Source organism: Mustelus asterias, chromosome 23, assembly GCF_964213995.1.
Source record: "Mustelus asterias chromosome 23, sMusAst1.hap1.1, whole genome shotgun sequence".
Classification (NCBI taxonomy): Eukaryota; Metazoa; Chordata; class Chondrichthyes; order Carcharhiniformes; family Triakidae; genus Mustelus; species Mustelus asterias.
The window spans coordinates 26,458,625-26,473,207 of record NC_135823.1 but is presented as its reverse complement, the minus strand read 5'-3'; the positions used below and the strand labels follow the sequence as shown (position 1 = coordinate 26,473,207).

Genomic DNA, 14,583 nt, shown 5'->3' with positions numbered 1-14,583 from the left:
TAATATGTGGTCTATGATTATTTTATTTGGTTTGCATAATAAAAGTCTTAAAACATGAAATTATGTCCGTCAATAATTATTGTCAGTCGTCGGAAGTTGACCTCTTTTTAAAATCTTTCAACCTCTACGGATCATAACAGTATCCGTCTTGACTTGCTGGCTTAAATCTTACCTCCCGTGCTCTTATGGAAACTTGGACTTCCAGGCCAGCTGCAACCTGCACCTAGCTTGTATAACTGCCCTGTTAACATCGTCCTTCTCCATCATTCTTGCATCTTTGATATTACTGAAGCAGCGATCTAGACAAAATCCCCTGCGCCTTCTATTATAACAAAAACTATATTAAGTACTGAAAATTTGAATGCTAAAATTATCACCCTTACATTTTTTTAATTTTCAAAAGAAGCCTCCTTAATTGTATTGATCAGTCTGAGTGGCACAAGAGGTTAGCCATTCTGTGTCAACCATTTCACACAGTTCTGTTGGTACTCTTGATGACATCAGAATTAATGGTGCTCTGGAACAAGTCATGCATGCCAGGTCACTTGTTTACTCCTTAGCTTCTCGGCTCTTTACTGGTTGTGTACAGAAGTAGATAAGGCAGGATATCTTCATGGCTCCATTAACAAGTCACGAGTGATCTTAATGGCTTGTTTTTCTGTACCTGGTCAGTAATGTTTCATTTATATAAGCTTTCATGGCTTAATTGGCATTTTCTTTTCTTAGAATTCAGTCTGATTACTGAGGACATATTTAAGGCAATTTTAGAGTGTTTAACCATCATAGTCTAATATTTTGCAACTTTGCTCTTGTCATTTACAGTTTTAGAGAGCTATATGTGGTAATCCAGATGTTATTGTTGGTAGTAGTAAACAACCATTAACATTGAACTGTAAAATCTATATCCTGTGTTTTATATTACAAAGCACTGAGGCTACGCTTTTTTTAGCAATCTGATATTGAAAGCTGACTGATGGAGCAGAAATAAATCACAATGATTCTGGATGTTTTAAAAGTAAGAGATTTAATCACGTTTGTTGTTTCATTTTAGTTGTAAGTAGATACCTTTGAGTTCTTGCAAACATTACAATCCACAACACAATATGAAGCACTGCAAAGAAGTGGATATAATTATCAGTGGTACATTTCGTCTTCTAGAAGTGTTCTCAAATTCTCAGATATCTGCCAGGATTTCTACTGAGGTTGTCTCCGATGTCCTTTCATCATTTCTATGAAAGGTCTCTAGGATTTCTGAATCATAATGCTAGTTTGGAGCCAAGTATTAATGCATCATTACACAAAAAATCTCAATGAACTGAATACTGCATTATATGGAAGGAGACTAATGATTAGGGGTGGCACTGTGGATAGCACTGCTGCCTCACAGCTCCAGGGACCTGGGTTCAGTTCCGGCCTTGGGTGACTGTGTGGGGTTTTCACATTCTCTTCGTGTCTGCGTGGGTTTCCTGTGGGTGCTCTGATTTCCTCCCACTGTCCAAAGATGTGCAAGTTAGGTGGATTGGCCATGCTAAATTGCCCCTTAGTGTCTGAAGATGTGTAGGTTAGATGGGATTAGCCATGACAAATATGAGAGATTACAGAGCTAGTGTGGAGTGAGGACCTGGGTAAAATCCTCTCTTCATAGAGTGGGTGCCAAATGGCCTCTTTTGCACTGTCGGGATTATATGATTAATTGATGCTTTGAAGTACGGAACTGCAGGCAGTCCATTGGTACATGAATTTGTTGATTAACTGCTGTTCCAATGAGTGTTAATGAACTATTTGCTCTTACGAATTACAACAATGTGATTTCTCACATCCAGCAAGCACGCTTGGCGTTGTCAAGTAGATATTAGGTTTATTCCCCAGAGGAAAGGGAATATAGTTGAGGAATGATGAGTGGCATTCTTTGATACTTTCTTGTGGCAAACTAAAAAACAACTTCAGCATTGTCCTGTGATGATATTACCAAATGGTTTGTTACATGAAGACCTAAAAAGGGGGCAGAAATGGAAGAGTCATATTGCATAATTGATCTCTCTTCAGTAGTGTGCTGGATGTAGGCAAAGTTTGTGAATAGTGCTTTTATAGGAAACTGCCTTTGGGTAAATAAAAATAGTTCATTTGGAAAAGCCTATGAATAGCTTTTAAATGAAGCTAAAATTCTTCTATTTTACTTTTAATATTGTGAGGGACTAAGACCTCACGCTGTATATTTTTATAAAATATCTATAGATACCCTTTGGCCACTTCTAAACTTGCCAGTAGAGATGGAACATCTAAAGTAATGGCCTCTCAAACATTCCTTTTTACCCATATGGCACTTGTGAAGACCAAGCCTAATTCCAGACTCTGCATAGACATCCTTTGTTAAAGATGTACTTTGACATGGGCTTCTGGCTTGTGGAACAAGTAATATAGTCTTGCTGAACTGCATAGCTCAGTCTGCTGTTTAACAGCTGACTAGCAGGCCACACTGTAGCAGCTCTGGCCCACATTGGACACCTGGCTCCATCTACCCTATTTCTGCTGGAGGTTCTGTGCCGTCGTTTATAATATTGATTCACCTTTGCGTGACTATCTTATGTGAAGTCAACTACCAGAAAATTGAATTTTATAACCTGCTGATCTCCTTGAAGGAATACCTCATTGCACCTTGAATCTGGCCTCTGGAACCCACTTGAAACAATATTTCTTTTGTCTGTGGTTTCTGTACTGTAAATCTTTCTTTTCTCCATCCTTCTCTTTACTGGCTGGAGATGAGAAGGGTTTTTCAAGCCCTCTTTTTGCATTTTGAGTGTGCATCTTGTCTCGAGTTTGCTGCAGGGTTATTAATAGAAAATTGGATCCCACCAAAACCAAGGAGGTTGACAAATATGTCACTGCTCATAAAGGGGGAAACAATTCAGAACACCTTACTATTTATGGACTGATGATGAGAGAACTTACTGCTGATTAAATTAACCCCCCGCCAGTCTGTAACAATATTAATGAAATTTTATCCAATGCTTTCCACTTTAGATCAAAATGACCAGTAAATTGCTACATTGGTTTGATTTAATTGCCCAGATTTTACTTGAACAAGCTGTTTCATTTCTGATACTTTTCCCTACACTTAAAATATTTTTCCCCTACAAGTTGCTTGAAGTCTGAGCTGGAAACTGAGCGGAGTGGTGAACAACAGGACTGACTGAACTTAGATAATGGGATTTAAGGTTTGCGAAAAAGACTGAAACAACGGAGACGGAAATAGGCTGAATCAGAGTAAAATAAGCTACAGAAAGTGAAATGAAAAGGGAAATAAATATTGAATTAAGAGAAAAAGAAGACAAAAGAAAAAGTACAAAGAAAAATGTGTATTTGCTTCAGTCTCAAACAACCTGTAAGAATGAGAAATCACAGATTAAATTGTTCCCATTCTGGTCTGGAGATGTTGAGTCACACTGCAGGCAGACAATTCTCCTCATTAAAAATATATGTGTGCTGTTAATTCCGCGCCCTACTTTTCTGAGTTTAATTTGCAATTAATGTGTAAATGCAGCAAATTCATGAAACTCAGATGGAGGTCAATGGTAACTGCCATTTCCACAAAGCTAAAATGCATCAAATTATCCAGCAACTTGTGACAATACACAATTCATGAGGTACATCTTCCTCGCCATGTGGGCAATCTACACATTGATAGTAGCATGTGAATTAAGCTTTCCATTATTTTTTGTTATAGTCACATATATATATGTATGTTTTATAGAAACTTTTCACCTTGCTCTCATCAGAACAGAATGGCAAATGTACCAAATTTCAAAGAGAACAACTAATGTATATTGCATGAGAAAAGCGTAGTTATTGATGGGCAAGTGGACTATGATTGGTAAAGATGTTTCCATGGAAAATGCACCAGAAAACTCCAAGTTTTGTTTAAATTCAGATAATGCAAGTTAACTCTGGTCAAGGCATTGCTGTGGGAAATGCATCAGGGAATAGTTGTCCTCCAAGCTTTTGCTTAGTTCAGATGCAATACCTTCACATGTTATTTTTGTTTGCAGAGGACAGGGCTCAATGTATGAATATATGTGGCTTTAGCAACCATTAGTGAGCCACATTGTGGTCCCAACTCATAATCTTAAATTGGTTGTTATTATAATTCTTAGCCCATGTAGCATTTTCCATTAAGTGTTGTCTAATCATGGAACCACATCTAATGTGATTAGACACTATGTTTTGGTTTTTGCAAATGGGTTTTTTTCAGTATAGTCAGTATGCTGCCTGTTGTGAACAACCAAAAGGACATGCTGTTGATATGATCCACACTCATTAGAACATACAAACATATGTACAAACATACAAATTAGGAACAATAGGCCACTCGGTTGCTTGAGCCTGCTCTGCCATTCGGTAAGATCATAGTTGATCTGATTGTAACCTGAACTCCATGTTCTCGCCTACCTCTGATTACCCTTCACCCCTTGATTAGCAAAAATCTACCAACCTCTGCCTCAAAAATATTCAAAGACTTTCCTTCTACCACTTTTGAGGAAGGATATGCCAAAGACTCAAGACCCTCTGAGAGAAAATAATCCTCCTCAACTCTGTCTTAAATTCGTGATTTATTTTTAAACAGTGACCCCTCGTTCACGATTCTCTTACAAGAGGAAACAACCCTTCCAAGTCCACCTTGTCAAGATTCCTCAGGATCCACAATCAAGTCGCTTCATGCTTTTCTAAACTCCAGCAGATACAATCCTAACCTGTCCAGCCTTTCCTCATAAGGCAACCTGCCCATTCCAAGTATTAGTCTATTAAACCTTCTGTGAACTGCCTCCAACTTACTTAACTCCTACCTAAATAAGGAGACCGAGACTGTATACATTACTCCAATTATATCCTGTATAACTGAAGCATAACCTCCCTACTTTTGCATTCAATTCCCCTTGGAATAAACAAATAGTATTCTATTTGTTTCCCTGATTATTTGCTGTACCTTCATACTAAAGTTTTCTGATGTATGCTTTAGGACCCCTAGATCCCTCTTTTTCCATTTGGATAAGATGCTTTTTTAAATTCTTGCCAAAATGGACAATTTCACATTTTCCCACATTATACTCCATTTGTCAGATCTTTACCCACTCATTTAACCTATCTATATGTCCCTTTGTGGCCTCCTTATGTCCTTTTCACAAATTATTTTCCTATCTATCTGTATCATCAGCAAATCTAGCAACTGTACCTTCAATCCCCTCATCTGAATCATTTATAAAAATTGTAAAAAAGTTGAGGCTACAGCACTGATCCTTGTGGCATGCTAATTGTTTCATCCCATCAACCAGAAAAAGACCTATTTATGCCTACTCTCTGTTTCCTGTTAGCTATGATGTGGAGGTGCCGGCATTGGACTGGGGTAAACACAGTAAGAGTTTTAACAACACCAGGTTAAAGTCCAACAGGTTTATTTGGTAGCAAATGCCATTAGCTTTCGGAGCCATATCCTGTTAGCTAGCCAATCTTCTATCCATATACTAGTCTATGATAAGGCACCTTATCAAATACCTTCTGGAAGTCTATGTACAGTACATCTAATGGTTTCCCTTTATCCACAGCACTTGTAACTACTTCAAATAACTCTAGTCAACGTGATTTCCCTCCCAAAAAGCCATGTTCACTGCCTGATAACCTTGAATTTATCTAAGCATACCGATAGAACATCTTTAATAATAGCTTCTAACATTTTCCATATGACAGATGTTAAGCTAGTTGATCTGTAGCTTCCTGCTTTCTGTGTCCCTCCTTTTTTGAATAAAGGAGTTACTTCACTATTTTTCAGTCTAATGGAATCTTACCAAATCTAGGGAATTTTGGAAAATTAAAACCAACGCATCTACTATTTCATTATTTGTTTCTTTTAGGAAGGGACATACAACCTGGCATCACACAGGCACTGAAATTCCTACACCACATATATATCAGGCTCCTGCCTGCTGCAAGCAAAACAATTATGTGCAGGCATTCTGCCTTTTTCAACTAAATCAAAGCTGAGGATAACCGTTAGCTGGTATATTTCCTATGGCAATGCCTCGGCTAATTGGAGTCAACTTGCCTGGTTTGAATTTAAACAAATTCCTTGGTGTATTCTCCATGGAAATGCCCCTGCCAATTGTCAGCCAATCAGCACACTTTTCTCATGCAGTATAAATTTATTGTATCCTTTGAAATTTAGTACTCTTGTGATTTGTCCTGATGAGTGCCAGACAAAAAGCTTCAATGCCATGTCTCTTTTTTCAGCAATATTTTTGTTTGCAAGATCCAGGCCAATATATTTACATCTCTCTTCCTTCGCTAGTAGAACTGATGGATGACTGGATGTTTATATAGAAACTAATGCCCTTTTCGTTCATTTCCAATAGACCTGTGGACAGACTGAGTATTACCTGGAAGCGAAATGGTGTAAAACTGAACAGTGGAATTGGTGTGTTTGGAAGGCGACTCACAATCTTAAATCCAACTTCAGCTGTTATTGGCATGTATGAGTGTGAGGCCACATCACAGAGCGGCAGTATTGCTGTTCACGCACATGCCTTCCTGTCCATTACAGGTAACGACTCGTGTTTAATTTTCTGATGAATGAATTTTCTCTCCAACTCTTGAAATGCAAATATTTATTTCTATCATTGAAAGTTTTCATTCACTTTTTAAGTATGTTTTATGGTGTTGATTAATATGAAGCAAAACCAGTAGCTTTTCAATAAAGCTTTTACAACTCTGCAGAGAATAAGGACAATTTTATTTATCTTGGCATAACAGTCCAGTTGTAATCCTTAAAATAGTTAATTAATAGAGATAAATGCTGAGGCTAATTTCGTACAGTTTTGGGATGGCTGAAGTAATAGATTTCTATCTGCATTCATATTTTGTCTTTTGCACTCAATGGCTGTAAAAATTCATGGCTGTTGTAGCATTACATTAGGGATTCCTCTTATGGTTCTGCTGGCATCCTCTGCCTGTTATAACCATAGTTATCACAGTAATGGCGTTTAGGACTGAGACTGGGACTCCCTTCTTCAGGAGTTCCAATGCAGCAGGCCTTCACTATAGTCTGATGTATGATCGTGCCAGGCATACACCTCTGATAATCAATGGTTGTGTGGACCAGCTTGTGTGTTATCAGAAGAAAAGGCCAATTTTATTTTATTTTACGAGACCATTTATAAAAATGGCTCCACTGGCATCAATTCATTAGTTTTAGAGAGTTAGTGGTTGCGGCAGTGAATGGAGGATGACCACCCAGAAAAAAATTTTCAGCTGCACTTTATGAACTCGTCATCAGGGTGCATGGTCCTTGTGCCACTGATGCCCACAATTGAAATGTAAATTAGAGAATCTTGCCATGAACCTAGACAGTTTACCAGGATGATTCCAGTGAAGGTTCCCAGTGACTGCAGTTAAGGAATTACACATGATATGTCCATCATGGATTTTTTCCAAAACCTCCTTGCATCTATATGTGGTTAGGATATCTCTGCATTTGATTTTTCATTTAACATCAACACTCTTCTCCATAGAAACACCATATTTCACTGCAGAACCTGACCGGAAGATTCAGGGTGAAGTAGAAAAAACTGTTGATATTCCATGTAGAGCTATGGGTGAGTTGAGAGCAATGTAATCATATCCTCTTTTTGTAAATGTTTATTACTTCTGCAGATGGCTTAAAGAAGAACAGTACTGTTGGAAAAGTATTTTCATTCTGAAGTATTAAAAAAGAGGGTACTCATTTATCGGTTTAACTCTTACATGCAGGTATACCTGTACCTAGTCTGGAATGGTACAAAGATTCAGTCCCAGTATTAAAGTTGAACAATGGCAGATATAAGGAGATGGTAAGCGGGATCCTGCAGATCCAGGGGCTGGTCCCTGAAGACTCGGGAATATTCCAGTGTTTTGCTAGGAATGAAGCAGGAGATATTCAAACGTCTTCATATCTCACTGTTACCAGTAAGTATTGTTACAAATATGATGGTTGGAAGATTGTTATGTTTTGGGTCAGTGTCTTTCATTTAGGATAAAATGCAGTGTTGAAATGGGTTGTGTGACTGTTCTGAATTCTGCTGACAACAAGCATGGATGACTTGATAATTAAAGGGCGGCCCAGGATGTCTTACTGGGGAGAAGGTGCAAGATATTCACACTTGTGAACAAAGATCAGAGGAGCTAATAGTAAGTATTGGATTATAAAATTGTACTGAACCTCACAGACAGGCTCAGCCTACAAGAATCAAAGAGAGAGAGAGAGACAGATAGGGGGCAGCAAGTCCCTGTTGTTTACCACGCAGGATGGGTGGCATGGTGGCACAATGGTTAGTATTGCTGCCTCACAACGCCAGAGACCTGGGTTCAATTCCCGGCTTGGGTCACTGTTTGCGTGAAGTCTGCACGTTCTCCCTGTGTCTGCGTGGGTTTCCTCCGGGGACTCAGGGTTTCCTCCCACAGTCTGAAAGATGTGCTGGTTAGGTGCATTGGTCATGCTAAATTCTCCCTCAGTGTACCCGAACAGGCGTCGGAGTGTGGCGACTAGGGGATTTTCACAGTAACTTCATTGCAGTGTTAATGTAAGCCTACTTGTGACGCTAATAAATAAACTTAAAAAGTTAGCTGAAACTCAGATTGCATCTTACAAGTCATGAGGGTTCAAACAAAGCTGGAAGACTTGCCTAACTTTGGCTCGAGGGAAGAATTTCCTGTTTGTCCCTCACCATGAAAGTCAGTCTGGAAGTTACCTGGCTGGGAAAAAAAGAAGGGAAGCAAGCCCTTGTGCGGTAAGAATCATTTTTGACTGGTTCTGGGAGAATCAAATGTCCACTTATGGGACAGAATTAAGAATAATTGTAGCAGGGGGATTTTCGGTGGTTATAAAGATTAAGTGGGAGATATTTTCTGTAGTTTCAATTATAAATTGCCTACTGAAATAGTTTATAACTGACAGTAAAAGTCTTAAAACTTGAAATCTTGTTGTGTGATCCTTTCAGTCATTCACTGCAAGTTCAAATGTCTTCTTAAAAGTTACTGGTCTCTATGGGAACGTATTAGTATCAATCTGGTCTCGCTGTACTTGGGTGGTACTGCAAGCCTATCTCTGGCTGTTAAGGTCAAAGGGAAGTTAGAATAGTGGAATGAGTTGACAGTTAATTTCAGATAAACACATTCCTGAAACATGCACATTACTGTGTGTTCCCAGTTGCTTTCCTCCTTATTTAGTTGCATGGAGCTCCTGATTCATGCATAGCCTTGAATTGTTTCAGTAATACTGCAACCCAATGTTCAAAAATAATATACACTGTTAATTGCTTTAAAGTGTGCTATAAACATAGAGATATTTGTTACATATGAAGCTTAGCAGTTTTTAAAATTATGATATTTCACATTCTTTTAACAAAATTACTGTTGTAAATAGTATGTTGATTTGTTTATCAATAGCTTAATTAAGTACTTCAAATCTCAAAAGATAAACGTGCTCATACATAATATTTCCTTCCATGTAAACACATTTCAGAATTCTTCCAATCCACTGACTCCATCATTATCCCTTTCTTGGAGCAAACACAGCTGGAGCTGCTTCGAGGCATTTGTATAGTTTTGGTTTACATTCCAGTAAGGTTTAAGCAATCAAAAACTAAGTTTCACAAAACTAAAGCTTGAGAACTATATGCGATTATATTTTGAAGCATCAATGAACCTTTATTTAAGATTTAGCAATAACAAATGTGATTTTTAGCTAGTTCTATGTAATTTATAGCGCAATGTAGTGTACTTCTGCAAATTGAGAGGATTTGCTCCAAGCAGCCTTCCCATCAGTGTGTATCTCTTACTTCAAGTTATTGCAGCTGCAGGATTAGAAAAGCAAAAATCCCAAATGAAGAAAATGAAAGAGCACCTTAATATTGCATGGACCAGCTTAAATTTATCTATCATTCCCGAACTAAAAGGTAGAATGGCAGGCAGAAAGCAGGAGACTCGCCACATTAACACAGTGGCTACAAGAGCAGGTCAGAAGCTAGGAATACTGCGGCGAGTAACTCACCTCTGACTCCCCAAAGCCTGTCCACCATCTACAAGGCACAAGTCAGGAGTGTAATGGAATACTCTCCACTTAGACCCATAAAGTAGGTTCAGTGTGCTATCAACGACATGCGTGAGGTGCTATGGGCCCCATATATTAATGGCAAAATGTACCACAACCACAGTGGCTACAACTCAATGAATATACGTTTGATGTGCAACTATGCAGGAAATCATGTTAACGCAAGGGAAAAACACTGCAGTTACTGGAAATCTGTAATGAAAACAGAAAATGTTATATATACCCAGCATGTCGGACAACATCTGTGGAGAGAAAAATAATAGTACAAAGTTTGTATGTTTCCTGCCTCAACTCAACTAGGCATCTATTGTAATACCTGCAACCAAGTATGGGCCTTATCAAAGTTTCCCCCCACAAGAAAGAAAGACTTGCATTTATGTAGCGATTTTCATGATGTTTCATGACTGCCAGGTGTTTCAAAGTACTTTGCAGCCAATAAGATTGATGTGTAGGCACTATTGCCATATAGGAAACAAGGCAGCCAATTTGTGCTCTGTATCTCAATGACTTGCTGTCTAAGTTGTCAATTTCGAAAGGGTAGTTTCTTTATTGAATGGATAGTGAAAACTGGCAATAAGACTAAGGGCTTGGCCAGAAATTATCATTCATCTTCTATACATGAGGTCTTACAAGAGATAAATATGTGATGAGACAAGATGCCCACCATTTTCTATGTGATAATTACCAAGTTGCTCATACACACAAATAGCTTGAAAGGGAAGGAAGTTTGTCTGTGATTGATGTAATGCAAAGGGATGTAATAAAAAAGGATTTTGTATCAAAACTAGTTAGGTTTATTTATTGTATCCAAAATAGAAACTCTAAAAGCAATTATTCTCATATTGCTGATGTATTTTTCAGACATTGCACCATCCTTCATCAGAGCTCCATCAGATACTGCTGTAACGGATGGAACAGCTGCAGTTTTACACTGTGAAGTTTCAGGAGCACCAAAGCCCGGCATCACATGGAAGACAGGCAAATATTATAAAATATTACTTTGGGGAAGAATGGAACAAATTGCTTTCAATTTTCACTTTGTCAAAGATGTAATAATATCAATATCAAAATTGCTTTTCTATGCACTGCCAACAGCAATCAAGAAAAATTATTTCATCCAATCCTAGCGCCCAAACTGCCTCCATAAAATGTCTCTTTTTATGAACTCTGCAGTCCTATAATGAAAGTTTGTTCTTTTAGAAGTATGTAATTCTGTGTAAAATTTTGGACTCGATCTCTAGCCTCCCAGAAGCAATAACGATTGACAGGGGAGTCCGTTGCAGAATGCTTTGAGTGGGAATGATTATAAGCACAGATTTTACATTCTGTAACTCCAGGCTTTCCCAGATATGATGAAAGTATGTAATCAGTCTCCAGCTGGATCACAATTTCCTTTCTCGAAAGATTCATACCTATCCTCTATTTTCTCTTAATTTATAAGGGCCTTAACAGTTAAGAAAGGAGCTTTGTGGAAGTTTGACTTGCAAACAGTTCTTCTGATTTGATAATTAATTTTATAGTCAAAATGTGAAACTTTTGTTGAGGCATTCATTGTATTATGAAGAAATGTTCGCATTTTTATTCCCAATTTCCTTCAATTATGAACCCGCTTCCCTTCATGCATGTAATCCTGTAGATCATGCACATTACAAAGGACAGGGTGGGTAACCTTCCTCCAGACCATTGCCAACTTCACTTTCCGGCAGGGATCACACATTACTAACTTGATGGTTATCTCACCCATTTAACATTTTTCTCCCTTAGCTGTATAGCTGAAAAACTCACTGGGAGGGGTATTACAATTGCAATGTGTCAATCAAAGGTGCTCTATCATTATTGCAACCACTTTGCAGGAGAAACATCAATTATTAATATTTAAAATTTTACAAAATTTAATACAGGTTGATGAACTGCAAATCATCTTTATAACCCAGGAAGATGACATGTTTTATTGCACCAAGTCTTATTCAACCATCACTGTGCTTGCTGACCTAAATTGCCTCCTGGTTAAGCATACTACAATTTTAAAATTATCCTACTTGTTTGCCTCCATGACCTCACACCTACCGCCCCATTCCATTTCTGTATTCTCCTCCAGCCCTCCAATCCTCTGATATCTGGGTTTATTTTATTCTGGCCTCTTGAACACCCTTGATTTTAATTGCTCCAGCATTGGTGGCCATGCCATGGACCTCAGCTCTGGAATTCTCTCCCTAAACCACTCTGCCTCTCTTTTCTCCTTCAGGACGTTCCTTAAAACCTACCTGTTTGATGATAGTTATTTGTCCTAATGCCTCCTTAAGTGGTTCAATGCCAAATTTTGGTTTGTTAATGTTCTGAGGAAGTACAAATTGGGATGCTTCAACACATTAAACGCACAATATAAAAAAGTTGCTTCTGTTATCTTTTCTCTCACACTTCCTTTCATTTTACAGTATCTTGTGCATTGTCTACATTAATGTACCTGTGTATTCCTGGGAGCTGCCTGCTGCATGTCCACATTTACTGACTAGCTTTTTTTTTGTTACAGGCACTAAGGTTTTAGCGAGTGGTTCAATACAAATTCCAAGGTTTGCACTTTTGGAATCGGGTGGATTGCTGATAAAACCAGTGCTTGTTCAAGATGCCGCAATGTATACCTGCTTTGCAGTGAATTCCAAAGGAGCCGTCAATGCATCGGCCAATCTCACTGTGTGGAGTAAGTACATAGAAATAAGAATGAAAATGAAATTGGGATCAGCAAATATATTTTTAAAAGGTTCTCAGCAGTTTCCTTCATTACTTTCCTGAAGGTGTTAATTCATGTGCCCCTTATGGGGCACAATTCCATCATGTTGGCAGTTTTCCAGTACTTCTGCTAAGTGGCTATTATCCCTGTGTGATTCTTGATATACTAATTTTTCAGAAGGGTTCGCAATCTGGAGTGGAAAACCCAAACAATGTTCTCCAGCAAGAGATGGGAGACTAATTTTAGTGCCCCTACTGTCACTCTGGTAGAGAGATAAGATCACTCTGGTAGTGATTCTGATAGAATCACAGCTTGGCCTTGGTCTTGCACCTGAAGTCGTACTGGTTTATGTGACTTAACTATTCACCAGATAAATGTTCTGCTCCATTCGGGAATATTTAACTACTATTTACTGGTAGCAAGCTGGTTTTGATTTTCTGAAGTATAGTCCATTTATGAACATGATGCAACAAGGGAATGTATTTATTTATTACTCAAGGGTGAGTCCCATGGCTGTGATTGTTATATCCAAGGTCAATTCTATCACCTCTCTAGGCACCAGATTGGAGTTTAGTGTTTAAGAGAAGCACTTTCATTTCAATAAATGAACACTATTGCCCCACTGAGAACACCTCTCTGTGCCTATTCAGAACACAGATCATGTTTGTCCCTTCCCCCTCACATCCACCCTTTTGTGCCTGGAGAGAATCTGAGTAAATAATCAAAGTATAATACAAAAGTAAAATTTATTTATTTTTAAAATTGCATTAAAAAATATATTGGACATAATTTGAGGGATAGCTCAAGAGAAAGGTAAAAATACAGCAAATGCAATTATGACTTAAATGCAAAACAAATTTTCAGCGGGGGCATGAGAAATGGAATAAATCTCTGGAAGGAAATGCAGTTGCTAATAGATTTTTAACATGCTATGCGTCAGTAAATTGTCAAAGCAAGTGATTTAAATGCAGCTAACTTTTGGAGCCTTCATTCAGTTTCCGTTGATCACTTAACATTTTGTCGTGCGTGTCACTAGCTTTCGTCCTGAGTATAAATCTTGAGTTAATTCCCATTTTAGTGCCTTTCTGGATAATTGCTTGCCCCATCTACTGCCATTGACGATTACATCTGCAACCCACATTATCATTCGTGACATTCTCAGAAATTGATCTGTCCATTTAACACCTGTGGGCTGATTTTTGCGCAAAGCTCATTTGAAAAAGAATGGTTTCAGAAAGGCTTTGACAGAAGTCAGCTGAATGTTAAAAGCAAACTAGGCATAACCTCAGAGCAGAATAAGTTGATGTTTTGGAGGAGGACCTTGTTGCATTGCTAAAAGCTTTTTGAAACTCCTTGCAGGAGGGGTTAGCTGTTAACTAAGGTAGGAATTTGGGAAGGGGCAAACAGGAGTGAAAGCAGAAGCAGGTGTTTTGTGTGCTTTTTCTGAGGTATTTTTAAAATTTCACCATGAAGAAAGCTCAGATTTTGCTGGGTTTAATTACAGATTGTTTTGTCCCTAATGTATTTTCTGCTGAATAAAATACTGTATTATGGACATTTGTTTCAGCCAAGGATCGAAACATGTGGTTGGACTGTTTTTGAAAAAGTACACGTTGCGGAAACCTGAAATAAAAACTGAACTAAAAGCTAGGAATGTACAAGTTGTCTGTCAGTATTAGAAAACAGAAAAGAAGGATTAATATTTTGGCGGCTGTTTTGTTTC

General features: G+C 38.2%; 1 protein-coding gene across 1 annotated transcript in view; it reads left to right on the top strand.

The window, feature by feature from the left end:
* The window catches only part of sdk1a (sidekick cell adhesion molecule 1a), an 839,938-nt gene that overhangs the window by 543,493 nt on the left and 281,862 nt on the right, over positions 1 to 14,583 (top strand). Inside the window, exons 7-11 of the mRNA XM_078240149.1 lie at positions 6,402 to 6,589; positions 7,557 to 7,640; positions 7,795 to 7,989; positions 10,994 to 11,110; positions 12,663 to 12,830. Coding sequence (XP_078096275.1) covers positions 6,402 to 6,589; positions 7,557 to 7,640; positions 7,795 to 7,989; positions 10,994 to 11,110; positions 12,663 to 12,830 — 752 coding nt within the window. The remainder of the gene's footprint in view (positions 1 to 6,401; positions 6,590 to 7,556; positions 7,641 to 7,794; positions 7,990 to 10,993; positions 11,111 to 12,662; positions 12,831 to 14,583) is intronic.